This window comes from Tursiops truncatus, chromosome 17, assembly GCF_011762595.2.
Source record: "Tursiops truncatus isolate mTurTru1 chromosome 17, mTurTru1.mat.Y, whole genome shotgun sequence".
In the NCBI taxonomy this organism is placed as follows: Eukaryota; Metazoa; Chordata; class Mammalia; order Artiodactyla; family Delphinidae; genus Tursiops; species Tursiops truncatus.
In genome coordinates this window covers 13,009,432-13,028,557 of record NC_047050.1, presented here as the reverse complement: position 1 = coordinate 13,028,557, position 19,126 = coordinate 13,009,432, and the positions used below count along the sequence as shown (strand labels likewise).

Below are 19,126 nucleotides of genomic sequence, written 5' to 3'. Positions count from 1 at the left end.
ACAAACACGGTTGATCATTCCTTCAGTGAACACTGTTCCCTCTAGGAGAGAAGAGGCAGTAGTACAAAGATGAAAGGGGTATAGCTGTGCATTCAAGGAGAAGGCAGCCTTGTGAGGAAAGCAGACACTTAAAATCGAAGTGCTGTGCCCTACAGGAGCAGACATACTGTGTGTTAGGGAAGGGGATGCAGAGAAGAGATTCAATCCTGGGGTAGCTGTAGAAAACTCTAGAGAATCATCTCAGATGAAAATCATTTCAGCTGTTATGGACCAAACTCATAGGACTCAAAGTCAGCTCCCCAGGTGGAGAACATGGGGAAAGATTTGGTCCTTCTACCAGAGGCTCTGGCTATCATGTTAGAAGGTACAGGAGCTCTTGGTCATGACTCTTCAGGAAATTTGAGAAGTAAATGAGTGAGTGGGATAGAGGGACGCTGGCTCACCATCTTCTAGAGAGCACGACAAGGACTGGGTATGGAGGAGAGCAGGGGACACCCTAGATAACAATGTTCTTATTTACTAGAGCAAAGCATATCCTGGATGGGTTTTCCAGTGTATTGGGGTAGAAGCAAGTGAACGCAAAAAAGCCTTCTTCATCACCAACTTGGGAAAAACAAGAAGGAACTGGCTTGCTCCAAGGTTTCCCTCCACTCTCTAGCTTTTAGAGAGAGAAGAAAAAGCAGACCTCATTCTAAAGTAAAGCCTGGCTCCTCGAAGTGTGACTGAAGGACCAGCAGTCCAAGCATCAGCTGGAAGCTTGTTAGAAATGCAGAAGCCCAGGCCCCAGCCCCAGGCTGCTGCCTCAGAAGCTGCGCTCTAACGAGATCCCCAGGTGATGTGCGTGCAGGGCCAAGTTTGAGAAGTCCCGCTCTAGACCAGCAGGGGGGCTAAATATTGGAATCACCTGGGGGGCTTTTTCAACAACTGATCCCACCCCCCAGGAATTCTGATTTAAATAGCCCATCTCCCTAAGTGATTCCAAATGTGCAGGAAAGGTGGTTTAGCACCCAGAGGCCTCCAGTTCCCCCATGAGAACCTTTGAAATAGCCGCAGGTCTGGATGCTGCCGCCATGGAATCAGCACAGGGGCTCCCTGAAGCCCAGGGAAGCAGCTGCCCGTCCCGGTGCAGGTAGGAGCGGGGACCACGACCGGCTGGCCACAGCCAGGGGCCACAGCTCATCAAGACTGTTCACTGTGCATTTCGGAATGTGGACTCCCTGTAGAAATTTGCCATGGTAGATCAAAACACGAAGCCTGGAATGTTCTATGCCTGCGTATTTAGCTCATCCTCAAACAAGTCTTTTGCAATTAGGGTAGCAGGAAGGTTGTCCAAAAAAGTTAGGGGCCTAAATTTGAAGAGCCAAAAAAAAAAAAAAAACGCCCCGAAAAACAAGAGGACAAAAAGAGGAGTTACCCTAATGAAGCGACACCCAGCAAACCCCTGCGGTGAGTCAGCACGGGGAGGCCCAGCCCCTTCGAGGGGAGCCTGGAGCTCAGCGCGGGGCTGGGCAGGGCTGTGTGTGGGCAGAAGCTGCTGCTTCTCGTCCCAAGACCAAGTCTGAACAGCAACTTCCCTCCCTCAGCTGCTTGAACTTTTTTTTTCTTTCCTCTGAGGCTGGAAAGAAGTGTCACATTTTGCTCCCTCCTAAGCCCTCTCCCCACGCTTTCCCAGGGACCGTGAGCTGTGTGGAGGGCGCGCTGGGAGCCACCTCCAGCCTCGGGTGGCTGTGACTGCAGGAAGAACTTTCAGCCCCTCTCATCCTCGCACTATGGAGTTTCTCGGGAAGCCCAGGAGCCAGAGAGCTGCTTTTCTGCCTCTCTGCTTGCTCTTTTTGAAGATTCTGCACCCAGGACACAGCCATCTTTACAGCAGCCGCTATGCGGGGTAAGTGGAGAGGCTCTCATGTCCCGATCAGCTTGGACTCCGGTCAGGGGGCTGGTATGCGCCCGAGTGTGCCTCACTTTCTCTGGTCCGTAGACTCTGCGTATGTAGAATCTGTATGCTTTCCTGGTCACCTAACGTTAAATGTATATGCAGTCCCTGGCTCTTTGGAGAGAATGTGGTGGACGCAAGTCTAGTTTCTCATACTGTTTATGACGTGCCAACCTCAGCCGTGGACCACTGTTGATGGGGATTCTGTCTTTGGAATAGCGGTGGTCAGTATGTGCAGTATTTGCCTTGGTGGTTGCTCGGCAGGAAGGATGCTGTTGTGACGCGTGAATTGTGACCTGAAAACTAAAGCTTCCCCTTTAGGATTGTATGCAGAAGCCGTGGGTGGAAATTCACCAGTGATTAAAAATCGTGTGGGCATTTTTTTTTTTGAGTGCTTGTTAGCCTACAGAGTGGTTATTAGACTTTCTAACCTGAGCGATGCAAATGAGTCAACTCAAAATAAGAATAAACGTAGCCAACTGTAAAATTATGGGTGTTTTTCTGAAGGGAGAAACACAGAAGGGGAAAACCATTTGTATTTCCCCGCTCTGTGAGTCAGCACGCTTTGTGTTTGCTTCGCATAACGAGGCACGGGGCTGCGTGTAAAGCGGCTGGGACTGCGCATGTCCTATTATCCTGAAGAGTTGCTTCGAAATATGCAGCGAGTGCTTTGCTTGAATTTGCAAGGGGTCGTTCTCTGAATCTGGAAATTACGGCATTCCTGTATTTTAGGGCTGGAAGAGCCTTAAATAGCTCCTCTAGTTCAATTCCTTTCTACACAGGAGGAAAACCAGGGTCTTAATTTTTTTTTCTTATTTTAAAAATATTTATTTAGTTGAGGTGTAGTCGATTTACAATGTTAGTTGTTTCTTTTTTTAAATTTATTTAATTTTGGCTGTATTGGGTCTTCTTTGCGGCATGCTGGCTTTTTCTAGTTGCAGCGAGCGGGGGCTACTCTTCCCTGCAGTGCGCGGGCTTCTCATTTGTGGTGGCTTGTTGCGCGGCTCGGGCTCTAGAGCGCAGGCTCAGTGGTTGTGGTGCACAGGCTTACTTGCTCTGCAGCAGGTGGGATCTTCCCGGACCAGGGCTCGAACCCGTGTCCCCTGCACTGGCAGCCAGATTCTGAACCACTGCACCACCAGAGAAGCCCTACAATGTTATATTAGTTTCAAGTGTACAACATAGTGATTCAAAATTTTTAGAGATTTTACTCCATTTAAAGTTATTATAAAATATTGACTATTCCCTGTGCTGTACAATATATCCTTGTAGCTTATTATTTTATTTTTTAACATCTTTATTGGGGTATAATTGCTTTACAATGTGGTGTTAGCGTCTGCTCTATAACAAAGTGAATCAGCTATACATATATCCCCATATCTCCTCCCTCTTGCGTCTCCCTCCCACCCTCCCTATCCCACCCCTCTAGGTGGACACAAAGCACAGAACTGATCTCCCTGTGCTATGCAGCTGCTTCCCACTAGCTATCTATTTTACGTTTGGTAGTGTGTATATGTCTATGCCACTCTCTGGCTTCGTCCCAGCTTACCCTTCCCCCTCCCCTTAAATCTTTTTAAATAGACTGCAGTTGCTCAATTATGGCCAGTTGAGGAAAACTTTCATATCCATCTGAATGACGGCCAGGTGTTGAAGCAAAGTTGTTCTTTCTAGGAATCGCGTAGAGAAGGATTTATAAGTGTGATCCTGGAAAAGAAAATTGTTTCTGTTTCTCTCCTGAAGAATCTGGGCACTGCTTTAGAGTTCCCCTGAATACAGTACTTACAGAGGAAATTGTTCCCTCAGTTTAAGGGGACGCAGGACGGGGGTGGAGGTGTTGGTGGGGATAAGGCCTATGGATGGTAATACAATCCCCAAATTTTCCACCCCGGTGTTCCCGGGAGAAACAGAGGAGTTAACATCTGAGGACTGCTTTTACGTCTCCTGGACACACGGTCCGCCCTCGGAGCCCTGGGTAAGGAAAACGTGTTTAGTGACTGACGGTGCGGGCCAAGGTGTGGAGGCGTTTACTCCGACTCTTAATGGATGTCAGGCCTGTGATAAACATATCACGGATTTAGATGCGCCCGTGCGATGTAGGACCTCGTTCCTCTGCTCAGAGGTAGCCCCGACCATAATGATTTCAGTGTGTGGCCCTCATCAATGGTAAGTGACCAGGCCTGTTTCAGGGGAGCAGGTGTGCACACTTCCCTAAACGCCACTTAGAAGAAACGAGGCCAAAGGCGGCGGCCTTTTCTTAGAGAATTTGGAATCTTTGTGGACGAAGTTGCACTACCTTTTCTGTTGTTCTGCAAGGAAAGTAATAGTTGCCATTTTCTCTTTGGCTGCTACCTAATAAGTTAGTCCCAAATGTACAAATGAAAGGTGACTGAAAGTTGGAAGAAAAAGATGAAACATGAGACACTGAAGGGAGCCTTCCCTGTCCATCACAGGAGAGCTTCTCCAAAACCAGAGAGGTTTCAGAGCATACTCACCGTCGAAAATGGGGGATTTTTACCTTCCCTTCATTAGATACATGTCATTCTCTCATCACCAAAGACAGAAATGCTGCCTAGGTTTGGGATTATTTTGCTCTACTTCCCCAGAAACTACTTTCTGCAAGTCTAGCTAAGAACCTGGTGGAATGACCTGGTAAAATAGTATTGAGCATTATTTTTATTGCCCATACAAATTTATCATTCTAAACCCTCATTTTTGTCCCTTAAGTAATTTGTTTTGGTGGTGTTGGTAGTAATTATGAAGCAGCCCTATTTCTTGCATTTTTGTTAAAAAAATATTTTTGTAAGTCTTGGTTGAATATAATAATAAGTGATTATCATTTGCAAGACTCTGAGCATGGACAAAAAACAGAACACTCAGGGCAGACCAACGTGCTTCCTGAGAGCATCTAATGAGCCTAGTCTTCTCTCTGCACAAACTGGTAACGATTGCGTGGTACCAGCTGTATCATAGGCACTTGGGAAACAGCAGGTTTAAGCACCTCATGAAAAAAATGTAGAGACTACAAGGAAAATCTGACAAAAATGAATATCTTTTTGGATAACTACATCAAATTACACACAAGGAAGATTTAAAAATACATAGGAAAGGAATGAAGCTAAGTGTGGGAAATAACTTGACATCAAATAACATTTATTGATACTCTGTAAGCAGGCTTCAGGGGCTGCAAATGCACGTCAAACATTTTGATGATAAACAAACATCAGTGAATGAGACTCTGACTAGGGCAGATGTCACTCTGTGTTCTCCTTTTCCCTTGTCTCCTCGTATTCCTGGAAGCAGACCTAGTTATTTATTATACTGTGATCCTGAGGGCAAAAAATAAGGATCTTCGGCTTTACATGAAATTAGGGTAGATTTTTCTAGTGATGGTAAAGGAGATCTAAGCCAGTGACACGATAAATGCTGGCAATGCTGAAGAACCAAAGTGGCTCTGATTCTTCAAGAACCACTTATTTGGTACTTGCTTCATGTATAATGTTGATAAGTCCTGAAGTTCAACTGCCTGGCTTTCGATTTCTGCTTTCCCACACCTAGTAGCTCTGTTACCTTGGGTAAGTTCCTTAACCTCTCTGAGCCTCAATTTCTTCACCTGAGACATGGAGACAATATTAGAACCTTCCCTGCCAAGTTGTGGGGATTAAATGCAATAGCATGGGTATTGCGTGGTTCTTGGCACTTAGCGGTCTTTCCACCCTGATAGCACAGAAAGTGGCCATGGGCGTGTGCCTCATTCCTTCAGTGAGTATTATTCCGGTGCCTACTTGTGCGCAGAGCATTGGTCAGCAGAGCTGAGGCCCTCTGAGAGCTTGCAGTTTAGCAAAGAAAGCAGCCCCACACATGATAGTAAGATGTACACAGTGCTTGAGTGCTGTATGGGATGAGCAGCCTACTGTGGGAGCGTTAAAAGAGATCTAGGCACCAAGAAGGAGGGTAGAAATCCCTTCCCAGGCCTCCCCTATTCCGGTCACCCAGCCTTCAGGTACCTGGGCTGCGGGTGGAGAGAACACAGACTTTCTGCCACCAGAGCTGCTCCGGGGGACGGAACCCCCTGGTGCTGTGGGTCTGCCTGCGAGGCCTCCCGGACTCCTCCTTCCTCTCCAGCCCTGCGTTTGGTGGAGACCTGTTGCCTTCTCTTTTCTTTCTCGGGGAGAAGCTCCAGTGACTGGCCTCTTCCCCATGAGCATAGGCGTGTGCAGGCTGGTCACAGCCCACTTGCCCGCTGCTGCATCCTGATTAGCCAGTGTCCGTGCTGTACCCACCCCCATCCCTGTCCCCCATCCTGCCATCCCCCCCCACACACCCCAGTTATTTGTCAAGTTCACTAGTCATCCATGAGAACGGGACATGGAGATCCAGGAATTAGACTTGAAGGAAATAAGACTTCTTAAGGCAGTTTGGTCCTCGAAATCCTGTAAGCAAAGAGGCCCCAAATTTGGATGTGACACTGAAGAGGACTGAGAAATACACGGACTCGGGAACAGATTTGACTTCAGGGGCGTCATCCCGTCTTCCACCTTTACCTCTCTAGCTAGTCCCCTCCGTCTCTCAACAGAAGCTTTTAAGTCTTTTGCCCTCTGATGGTGGCTTCCTTGGAATGTTCTGAACTTCTGGAAGCCTAGGGCTAGAGCACAAGAGATGAGCTGAGAGTTACCGTCTATGTTGGTGGTTAAAGCTCTTTTCAGATCGGATGGCCATGAATCCTCACTTGCCAGGGACTGTCCTGGTCTGCACCTGCTGTTCCGGGGTAGTAACTGGCAGTGTACCCCTTTCAGTCTGGCAAATTGTGGTGTCAGCCTGTTTATTCTCCACTGTGTTTGTTTCCTTAATGAGCTCTACTTTAGGTCTTCAACTAGCCTCTTATTTCATTCTTTGTTTTTTGAATTGTATTTATTTTTTATACAGCAGTTTCTTATTTGTCCATTTTATACATGTTAGTGTATACATGTCAATCCCGGTCTCCCAATTCACCCCACCACTCCCTCCTCCGCCACTTTCCCCCTTGGTGTCCATACGTTTGTTCTCTACATCTGTGTCTCTATTTCTGCCCTGCATCTTATTTCTTTCTTAAAGAGCAAGCTTATCTCTAGTTCTTTCCATACCCCTAAAAAGAATCCTACCTGTCCTCTCTTTTGTAATAGCCACCAGCCATATTTAGGACGTCTTTATCTCAGCCTAGGTTGAGGTAACTTTCTGCTAGCTGATCTACCTTCCTATAGTCCTTTCTCAGACTGATGCTCTAAGACTTCTGTTGTGTTACTCTCTGGCTCGAAGATCTACTTTGGCTACCTATTGACAAACCCAGCATATCCATTCTCTGCCAGGCCCTCAAGGCCTCTCTAATCAGACTCTGGTTCCTCTGTCTCTGTTTCACTCTCCTCAGCCCTGAAACTCCCCTGTTAATCAGAGAATAGAGAGCTTCAGCCTTGCTCATCTTTAACAAGGCAGGCAGGCCTTCCTCATAATAAGGGCCTAAAGCAAGGAGGAGGCATCTCGGATCATGAATGATAGATTGAAATGTGCAGGATAGATACAGAGTGGAGGCATGAGGCGCTGGGAAGGGTGTATGGTGGGCTCTAAGGTTGCTTTTGAACTTTTGCCCCCGCAAGTTGGTCTGTGGTTAATACAATAGTTCTCTAGTGTCTTCTGGAAGTTCCTTTTAGCACTTGGCCCTAATTAGTGGGAGATTACTTTCGGTTTTCCTTAGGCACTAGCGCAAAGTGCAGCCCCCAAGTGTGGGTTGTTTATCAGCTGATTACACAAAAAGCTTTCTTCCCTGCCATATGTTGTGTGTCGGGACCTCCAGCTTTGCTTGTTAGGATGCACAGTGCTACAGCTCCCACCCCTGACCTGGACTCACAGACAGACGGTACTCCGTAGGGATCAGCATTCCTCCTGCCCCTGAGCTGGTGGAAGGAGGAGCGTTTCCCTTGGAGCCCAGTCTGATGACGGAGCTTTTATTTTACGGCGCCAGGATACTTTCTGGGTAATGCCATTAAGCCTAATCACTTCCACCCTGTGAAAAGCAGTGAAGGATGTTGATGGTTCATGACTTCACAGCCTAGATTGTGCAAGCTAAAAGGCATTATGTTTTCTGTCTTTATACGTGGAGTTACCGGACGGAAAATTAAAACTTCTGTCGTTTTAGAGTCTTCATTATGATCAATCGGTAAATAACTAGAATATAGGACTAGAATTTGCTTTGCCAAATAAATGCCTTCCCAACCTGCCCCTGGGCGTTAACTTCTTTATGATAAAGCAGAATGCAGAATATGAAGCTTTAGGATCTGGTTCTTCGTAGTACAGTAAGTTTCCTTAAAGTTTTCTTATTAAAGGTTGAAGCAAATTTCTAAAGGGTTTTCTTCAACAAAATTACCATCTTTGTTCTTTTTCTCAGCACACTTTGAAAATAGTAAAACATTTTCTTATTTTGATATCTATGTTATTAAGGATACTGTTGGGTTGTTTTGTTTTTCTTTCACTTTTTTTGCTAGAACAAAGAGCCCAAAATTCAATGGCTTAAATGAGAAATTTACTTCTCTCTCATGTAAAAATCCAAAACTGGTATAGTTGATGGTGCCAGAGAATCAGGCTCCCTCTGCCCTATACCTCTGCTGTGCTCAACACTCATCTCCCAAATTTGTTAGGAAGGAGTCTTCCAGCTCTGCAGTCCAGCCAGCAGGAAAGTGGAAAGGGATGGTCACTCCTCTTTCCTTTAAAAGCACAGTCCAGAAGTTCAAACATCACTCCTTACTGGCCAGAATCAGTTAGATGCCCTCAGCTGCAAGGGAGGCTAGGAAATAATGGCCGGATCTGGAGGAACGTACTGTGAAATAATTAGCAGTCTCTCTCTCTCTCTCTCTGTGGTCACTCTTATATTTAATGAATGCCAACCCATTCTTCCTTCCACTCGGTTCTCCTAAAGAAATAATCCACCCAAATGGGCACTCAGAATTTTGCACTTCAAGCTGATATAACAGTGTGCATTTTTATTCTGTACATGGTCTTTTAAAGTCAGAGCATCAGAACTGAAGGAGACCAAAAAAAAAAAAAAAATCATAGTCCAATCCTTTTATTTAATACCTAAGGAAGCGGAACTCCAGAAAGGAAAAAGGATTTGCAGAGCTGATGGTGGAGTTGGGATGAAAGTCCAGGTCAGCCAAGTTCACAGCTTTTTTTTTTTTTTTTTTTTTTTTACAACACTCTGGTGAATCCAGAAAACTTCTTACTCTTTTCTATTCCCTAGACTTGTTGGGGGTGAAGTAAAGTGAGTTGGCAAGGCTGAGAAGCGTTTAATGAGGGGGGATTTCATTTCATTTCTATAAACATTTGTAGGGGATCTGGCCCTCTGCTAGTCTGGGACTACAGAGATGAAAGAACTGTCCATGTGCGCAGCATAATGAGTACTCGGGCAAGTAAACAAACAATTCCAGCTCTGGGATCGCTGTGCCCTTAGAGAAAACTCTTGGAGCTGGGTAAGTGCAGGAGAGGGTGCTTAATCCAGACTGAAGGGTGGAGAGAGGGCAAAGAGGCTTCTTGGTTGCAAGATGAATCTTAAAGGACAAGCAGGGCTTCCCTGGTGGCGCAGTGGTTGAAAGTGTGCTTGCCAATGCAGGGGACACAGGTTCGTGCTCCGGTCCGGGAAGATCCCACATGCCGCGGAGCGGCTGGGCCTGTGAGCCGTGGCCGCTGAGCCTGTGCGTCTGGAGCCTGCGCTCCGCAACGGGAGAGGCCACAACAGTGAGAGGCCCGTGTACCAAAAAAAAAAAAAAAAAAAAAAAACAAGCAGAAATTTGGGTGGATTATTAAATATGCAAGATACTTTACATTTTTCTTTTAGGTGGTTGGTACTTAAAGGACATGAGCCTCACCTCAGTCAAAAAGAACAAGTAGAACTCAGGTTAAGGTTTTCCAGACACAGGAAATAAATTACATGCGCAAAGAACTATAGGTGAGAGAGCTTGTCAAGGCTAGAAAATCAGAACAATTAAGCATGGCTAAAGTAAAGGGCATTCTCCTGGTGGGAGTAAGGAGAGATGAGGTAAGGCTTCAAGGTCATGAATCACCTTATGGCCCCATAGTATGGAGTCCTGATTTCTCCCAAAGGTGACTGGGTGCTGATGAAGCATTTTCACCAGGGAATTTAGATAATTAGTTTTTTTTGAGGAAAATTCCCTCTACCATCATTGAGAAGGGAAGATTGAGGACTAAAGATTTGGGGGCAAGAAGACTGGGATATTATGGTGACCATGGTAACACAGCAGAGCCTGGCTTCTGGTAGTAACAATTGAAGGGAAAGTAGGTAAACCAATTAAAGAAATGTTTAGGCTGCAACTAGAGAAAAGTCCGCAGGCAGCAATGAAGACCCAACACAGCCATAAATAAATAAATAAAATTAAAGAAAAAGAAGACTCAAAACATACACATAATTTTAAAAAGTAAAAAAATGAAATGTATGTTTACAAAAAAAAATGTTTAGGTGGTGGAATTTTCACAATTAGATAACCAAAGGGGAGAAGAAAGAGGAACTAGTATAAGGTGATTCTCGGGATTAGTTAACAGGACTGAGCTCTTTGCAGAGAAGGTTAGTACTTTCTCGGATGTGTATGGTTTGAGATGCCTATGAAGTGCCTGATTGGATAGATGGGTGTAAAGCTCAAGGGAAAGATCTAGCCTGTAATGTAGATTCCAGTAACTGATGTGTAAAGAATTTCTTGAAACTTTGAGTGTAGGATGAAGCACCCAGGAGGCACTCACTACGTGAAAAGAATAGCGGGGGAAAGCCAGAGAAGAAACCAGTCGAAAGGCCTAGAGAGAAAATAAGAAACCCAAGAAATGTCAGTTAAAGGGATGTAAGAGATCCGAGAAGGAAGAGGTCAGTCACATCAAGTACTGCAAAGTAGTGCCCGTTGGTTTGGCCATTAAGGAAATCACTTGCGTTATCATCAGAAATGCTCTTGGTGGAATGAGAAGTGAAAACCAGAGCACAGTAGGTTGAGGAATGAATGGGATGTGAGGAAATTAGTAGTGAGTGTAGACCATAATTTTAAGAAGCTTATCCATGAAGGGGGTGGGGGGGAGGGTCAATAACTAGAGTTGAAGAGTTGAATCAGGTTGCTTTTACTTCTTAGGAAAGATACAGCCATATTTTATGCCAGATGGTAGGAATAAGAAAAGATAGCAAGATTATAGGTAGAGAAGAGGGAGGGGGAGAATGGTGGAGTAAGGTCTCTGAAGAGACAAAAAGCTAGCTGCCCTCTCTTTTTAAAGTAGGTGGAGGGTCCTCATCCTAGAAGAGACAGTGGATAGAGAACCTGATAAAAAGAGAGACGATTTAAAGTGTTCCTGAGGGAGATGACTTGAACCTTCAGAAGGATCACCAGGCATTACTGAGGGCCCAGCTGATGGTAGAGATGAGTTTGTAAAGGAACCATGAACCCAGCTCCATGATTTTCTTGAGGATCATCCCATGTTTCCTCATGTTATCTAGATCATGCCGTCCTGGACCCTCATCACTCAGTCTGTTACAGTTCCATGAAAGGGTGAGGGTATACCTTTAAATAAGCCCTTAAGAAGCTATAAAGCAAGTCAAGCAAGATCAATGTCAGAAATCTCCCCATCCATCCTCTGCCTTTCTTTTCTTTGTACCTGCAAGATGGGCTTCTGTAGCTCTGTCTGGCACTCTTTCCCAGGAAGCAAATGCAGAGAAGGAGAGAAAGATGGGGGTCTTTCTTCCCCATCCCTCCCTCCTGCTTTCATTACTACAGTTCTGACGGCAGCCGCCAGCCTTTACAGTAATGGCTCCTGCTGGACAGCCTCTCCTCTAGGGGCCGGGTCATCCTGCCCTCGAGGAGGATAATTCCCTTTCTTCTTTTGTCCCTTCAGACACAGGAATCACTAACCTCTAGTTTAGCGAGAAACCAAGCTGGAATGGAAAGCAGAAAGAACACATGTTTAACTGAAGATTTGTGTTAGAGCAACTTCTGGAACTCAAAATGGTTCCAGAAGGAGGGCAGAAATGATACAGCAATGGAAGAGAGGATAAAGGAAAGACTGCCACTCATTTGTATTTCTCTAGCATCAAATGAAACGATAAAGTGCTTTGTAAATCGAAACGTATTATAAAGTACTATATTAGGTAAATTATTACATCTGGAATATTAGTTGGAAAGGCTCTCGTGCAGATACATCCTGTTACAAAATTGATTACCTTTCCATTACCTTCTATCTTCCTGGTGAATTAAGTAAAAGACCCATGAAAATGGATCTTCTTAATCAAATAAATGGGCATCCCTCTCCTTCCTCCTGTCAGTTATCTGAGAACTGGAGGTACAGTCTTCTCTTCCCTCTTTCCAGTCGACCCATCCTACCTCATCTCAAAACACTTACCAAGTACCAAGAGTACCGATGATGACTTATCATTCCTTATCCCCAGGTAAGGTTAGGAATCATCAAAGGCAAGAGTGGTAGTCTCTGTATCCTGAGGGCTTATTTTATTTTTTTTAAAACATCTTTATTGGAGTATAATTGCTTTACAGTGGTGTGTTAGTTTCTGCTTTATAACAAAGTGAATGAGCTATACATATGTTTTAATCCATCAATCTAAACTGGAAAAAAAAACCCAAATGGAAATGCAAGTATATTAGGTCAACACACCGTCTTCCTGCTCTTTCTCGACCTGTTTTTTTAACACACACATCATATATGTTCATAGCATTTCAGTCTTAGATTACCAACCAGTGAAAGATGAAACTTCCACAGGATCACACATCTTATCACCAGATGAGAACGCTGGTCTATTTTTGCACCTACAGACTCTGTAGCCATTGCACATGTGACCTCATTTGCCATACTTTCATTTCCCCATCTACCTTTCAGACTGTCCTCCTCTTATCAGACTAATATATGAATCGCCTAAATGTCTACTAAGTTCCTTCTTGTGATTTTTGTGAATGTAATGAGGACAAAAGACTTGTCATGAGATGGCTGGGGTCCTACTTGTTGCCTGTCAATCATGTTTCCGTGGAACATATGTAACGTGTATGTGATAATGTGATAGCAATATATTCGGCATCAGAATTACTAAACATATGGGAGATTTGAGACATTTGGGAAAAGCCCGTGTAGCAAAATGTTTGGAGTAGTTAGAAATTTGCTGCTGAAAAAAATACTCTAAGCCCTTGACTTTTAGGGCCTAAAATGAAGACACATGGGGGAGGCTATTTCTCCCTAAGTTTTCAGATCTCTGTGTAGAAGCAGTAGGGAACAGACTGCAAATGGCAGGTAGAAAAGCATCTTAATATGATACCTGAGAGGAAAACCACATTGGTATTCCAGAGAGAAATGTAGTCTGCCTTGTTTCCTCTGTCTCACTTAAGGATTTCTTCTTTCTCTCTTTCCCTAGGAGCCTAGTTTGTTGCTCCGCAACAGCTGCTCTAAGAACTCTCCAATTACTTCATGCCCCCAATCCACCTGACCCTCCCTTCTTCTCACCCTCAACCCCAAGCCTTTTACTTACAGGAGCAAGGAAATGTATCTTTTTCTTTACTTTCAAGATGGGGGCGATGTGGCTTCTATCCTGAGTCATCTTTGTTTCCGTGGTTTCTGCCTAAAACTACACAAGGTCCCTTATCCTGGCTCTCGCCTTTCTAAAAAACATCTCATTCATTCAGTCAACACTATTTATTGAGTGCCTACTGTGTGCCCAACACTATTTTAAGTCCTAGGAACACAGGAGTTTAGGTGCTCAGAATATAGCACTGCTTGAGGCACTAGTGAATGAAATCGTCTCTCCTGGGATTTACATCCTAATGGGATGACAGAAAAGTAATAAACCATGGTGTTAAGTTCTGATAAAGGTTATGAAGACAGTTAAAGCGTAGAGAGGGGATAAACGGTGTCATGAGAAGAGTAAAGTGAGACCAGGAGCCATGTGAATATCTCAGGGTAGAAATTTCCCCATGGGAAACAGCAAAGTGGGGTGGGAGCCTGTTTGGTCCCTGGACGGGGACCACGGTTCTGGACCGGCAGCATCAGCATCACCTGAGAACTTGTTAGAAATGCAAATATGCAGGCCACACCCTCCCCGCCCTGAGGAACTCTGGGGGTGGGCCCAGCAGCTCGGGCTACAGGGAGCCCTCCAGGTGATGTAAGCTGAAGTTTGAGAACCCCTGTGGAGAGTCAGCACCGAGGTGACACGGCTGGAACTGAGCCTTGGAGGGCACAGTTACGGTTCGTTCCTGCTGCTGCCCTGCAGGTAGACCTCTTTTTCCTCTTAACACTGTGAACAATCTCCATCACCACTACCTCTCTTCCTCCGCACCTTTGTCCAGGCAGCACATATTTCTGGGGAAGCTCTCCCTCCCCCGTGCCTGCGAGCCTTTCAGGAGCCCTTCGAACACGGTTCCTCCAGCAAGAGCTCCCCATCAATCAGCTGTGATGGTTCCCTCCTCCGGGATCCCATAGCGCTCGCTCTGTCATTTATAGCCATCACTGCATACTGCTGGGTATTACAGTTGTTTGTGGATGTCCCGTCTTTCCTTTTCATTTATAAGCAAGTTGAGAGTAAGGTGCTCTATTGTATTTTTATCTGTGTTCTCGTAGTCCCCAGATAGTGTTTGGCATATTCAGTAAAAGTTTAGATGGATGGAAAGGAGGAAAGGAAGGGAGGGAGGAAGAGAGATTGGCAAAGATGGAAACTAATAAACTAGGAATCGGACTGCTGACATCTGCAGGCAGTTTTGCCAGACTAGGTAGTGAGAAACAGAAGCCACTTAGCCCCCTAGAGCTGCAGGAGGGATGTGGGGATCCCTAGGACCACCTGGGTGTGCCTCGATGCAGTATTCTCCAGCCTCCTGTCACCTTCTCCCTGCTCACTCTGTCTTGGGTATCACCTATCCAACTACCCAAATCTGGTCTCGGGTGTTTTACTTGTGCAGGCTCCTAAAATGCTTTGAACAACATTCTGACTCCCGGGAGGCGATCTGAGGTGAAGCTGTCGTTTCCTGCGAGTGCCAGGAGGGGCACCGGCGGGCCAACGCGATTATTCGCCACTGCCTTTTACCAGATTTAGAGATGTGATCCTTGCCTTTTTGTCATGGTTATTTCACCCTCTCAGGAATATATACCAATGCGTTTGAGATGATAGATGGCTCCTTAATCATCGATTCACGTTGAGTTTAACATCTCCTCTAGTCTTTGAATAATTTTTATGAACCAAAGGACTTCTGTTTCCCGAAAACTGGGTTCACCTCTTGGGGGCTGTCAAGCCGGAAGACACAACCAAGCCAAGGATCAGAAGGAAGGATTTCCTCCTTGCAGTGAGTAAGGAGAACACAGGGCATCTTTCCCAAAGAAGTGTCTCCCTGCACAGCAAGATTGGAGAACTTTTAAGCTAAGGGTACACACATATTCCTGAAGGTGACAGTCTAAGCTTTAGTTGACTGAAGTCACAAGGGTCAGAAAAGGTCAACGTCATCGCTTAGGTTCCACTTGATCTGGTGGTTGAGGGGTCAAGGGGGGTTTGAATTCTGCAAAACAGCTCAAGAACATGCTTGAGCTGGCGGTATTTACAACTGATTTATTATCTTTGCTCTTGTTACTTCTCTTGCCCGATAACAGCCAGTTTGTTCCTGCATTATTCTGTTCCCTTAAGATCACTAATTACTGAGACCTGTTCAAGGGCAAACACTGTGGCCCTGGCTTAGATCACAACATGGCTTAGACCAAAAATGGCTTCTCTCATGTCAAGAAAGCCATGCCTGGTACTCTTTCTCCAGGGACCCCCTACCCTATCTGCTTACACTTCCACATTCTCTCTCAGAACTTAATTGTCCACATTCTTCCTTTTAGCTCATCTTTTTCTAAGTCTTTATATATCTTGATGCAGTATGTCTGATTTTAATTCCTATGCTCAGTTCCCCTACTTAATATAAATTCCAAGTACCACAGAAACGGCCCTGGAGAGCAGAGGCAGTCTTCCTTTAAAATAAGATAACAATAAAAATTTGAACAGATACAATTGATCAAATAGAGTGTTATGTGGTTCGCAGTGTCCTGAGACTGACAGCATTCCCTGCTTGGAGCTCAGCACACTTCCCATGACAGCAGTCAAGGTGAGTAAAATCTATAAACATCCAGGCAGAAATTGTGTGAAATCAGTTGGCCCCTGTGACAAAGGCTTAACCTCTTAGAAAGCCTTGAGGGAAGGAGTTGTGGAAAAAAGAGGGGAGAGTTGAGGACCAGCTGAGGAATAGCAGGAGGAAGGTCCCAAGGTTGGAGAATTACTCTCCAGTTTTGAAGCTAACAGATAGCTTCTCAAGAAAACATATGACATGAAATGCCACTTTTATTTCATAGTACAATGGGAAGCCAGTTCATTTCATCCAACTAGAAATATCCATTAACTTCAAAAAATAGAAATGACCAAATGGGGGCCCGTGAGAATAACGTACGCTAAGCGGTAAGACCTGTACCTTTCTTTACCTGCTCTCGTCATTAAGAACAACACAGGCATCTTGCTTTCACAGTTCAAGCAGAATTCACATTGTCCTTACTTTGTAAAATACCTTATATTCTTTATCTTTTTGTTTTATCAGCATCTGACAGCTTATGGGGATACCCACTTAATAACTTGGCTAAAGCTTGCAAGCCCATCTCTCTTGCCACTAATAGAGGGAAATAATTGTTTTCTTCCATAGCATTTATCTTTCAGGACATCACTTAACTTCCTCCTGAGCTCTCAGAATGCTCTTTGGTATCACTTCTCATTTTGAATTATAATTGTCTGTTTAATTGTTCTTTCGGACGAACTGTATACTCTTTGGGGGAAGGAAATGTTCTTCCTCAAGTCCCGTCTCTACACAGAGTGCAGATACCTATAAGTTTTATTGTCGTTACCCCTCTACCCACTGAAGTTGAACCACAGTAAGTTGCTAATATCTGACGATCTGAAATAGCAATTTCATGTGGTTCAACCTAATTAGAAGCTTTAACTAACTGAAAAATGAGGCTATATATACATTTTTTAATGATGTGGAAATACTAGCAGCTTATATGCAGATTGTCCACTAATCTATCAAGTTTACAGAGTGGATTGCCAGAGTTTCTAAACTTCAGTGTTGAAAATAAATCACCAGGGGATCTTGTTAACAAAGCAGATTTGCTTGAAGAGGGCTGGGGTAGAGCCTGAGGCTCTGCATTTGTAGCAGACTCTCAGGCACTGCTGATGCTATGTCTTGCAGGCCATGCTTTGCATGGCAAGGTTTTGGATCACAGCATGAGGAGTCAGGACATATAAGCTCTAGATCTGCTACTAGCTATCTGTGTGACTTTAATAAGTTACTTCATCTTTCAGGGCCTTGCTTTCTGTAACGTCTGAGCGTTCAATTAGGGGGTCAGTTCCTTCCAAGTGTTTATGATCTGCTAGGGTCATGTTTACATATGTGATTAGAAAGTTCATACAGCATAAAGGTTCGAAGCACCAGCTCCAGCCTCAGACCGCTGGGTTCACATCCCGGCTTCGCCACTTTCTAGCTAAGTGACCTTGGAGGGAGTGAGTTCATCTTTCTGTGCCTCAGTGTTCTCATCTGTAGAACTGAACTGATACTGAATTAGTTTCTATGCAAAATGCTTACGACAGAGCCTAACACATGTAAACTCAATCCATTTACTCTGTTTGCGGCACTGATGTTTTCTGTGGTTTCATTTCTAGGAAGCTTTCTTAAGGGAATTATCCGAAATATGGGCAGAGATTTAGAGTGTGTAGAAAGATGTTTTATCACCAATTTATCCTATCAAAACCTGGGAAGCTACCTATATGCTCAACAACGACAGGCTTGTTTAGTGCATATCATGGAATCTTTTGTGCCCATTGTAAACATCTACAAGAAATTTTTAATGCTTGAGATATAATCTGAAATGGGGAGAAACCAGGATACAGAGCTGAATTAACAGCTCGAGTTTAACTATGACTTATTACCTAGGATATAGTTAACTATATCTGGGGAAAAATGCTCAGATATTAAGTGATTATTATGACCAAGTGATAGCATTTTAAGTGATCTTTTTTCCTTCCCTCTCATACTTTTTTCTCTATTTACTAATTGTACATGAAGCATGAGTGACTTTTATATTCAGAGAAAAAGTCATTTTAAACGTGTAAATTCCCTCCCCCATCCCTTCCCATCCCACAAAAAAATCAACCCTATAGCAAGGAATTCGTCTTCTGTGGTGCCTTATGCCAAAACTACTCTAGAAGCATTGCAAATAAGAACCAGAAGTCAGTAAATTTAATAATATAACACTCAGTGCTAATTAATGACTGAACATTTTATATTTCGGAACGAAAATGAGATTGTCGGGTATTCCAATGAAGCATTAAATGGCGAAAGCGGATGCCTTGCTGCGTGTCACGCAGACTCTGGGGAGACTGAACCACACGAGCAGGGCTTAAGGCTTTTCAGTTTAGAATAATACCAGAAACAGCCACCGTCATGCTGCTGTGTGTTTAAGTAGATGGAGTCTCAAAGAGAAATTCTTCGGTGGTCTCAATATCACAGTCCGTTTAAATCTGTATTTAGAGGTTTATTTAGAAGTTAATACAGTGGGTCAGGAAAAGGCATTTGAAGTGACTGGGGGTAGAATCCATCATGCTTTCACATATATCCCCCATGACGTATATTTTTCCTGGCCTGAGCTTGCCCGTTATACTCTAAGAAGAAATTCAGGAAAAACGTTTGCTAGCAGTTTCGCACACCATAAAGCTGCCATAACAGTGATAATCAAAACCTAGACCAAGTTGAATGTCTTCTGACTTGCTGACGAAGGTTAAAGGCTATTTCATCTTGCCTCTGTGGAGCACAGATTGTGGGGAAAGTTTGTCTGCATAAATTATTTTTACTACTACGCCACTGCCTGATAAAAGCCCCCATGTTTATTTTTTATCTAACTTTTTAGTACTTTGAACTTCTCACTTTTGGGGTACACATCACCTATGATGTACGGTTGCTTGATTTTCTCCGGAACCAGTAACCTCAACCTCACAACTGCAATAAAGTAACTTCTGAATAAAAATCACGTTTCAATCACTTGCAAATCATTGTTCATTGTCTCCCTCTCACTCTCATGCATTCTAGAACTTTGATTAAAAAGAATTTTGTCTTCAAACAGGCTTTT

General features: G+C 44.2%; 1 protein-coding gene across 2 annotated transcripts in view; it reads left to right on the top strand.

Annotated features, from left to right (window-relative positions):
- Positions 1 to 1,512: 1,512 nt before the first annotated feature.
- Positions 1,513 to 19,126, top strand: part of CPA6 (carboxypeptidase A6) — a 266,718-nt gene continuing 249,104 nt past the window's right edge. For both annotated transcript variants that reach the window (XM_033843105.2, XM_033843104.2), the window contains exon 1: positions 1,513 to 1,885. In XM_033843105.2, the coding sequence (XP_033698996.1) occupies positions 1,770 to 1,885 (116 nt within the window). In that variant the 5' untranslated portion in view covers positions 1,513 to 1,769. The remainder of the gene's footprint in view (positions 1,886 to 19,126) is intronic.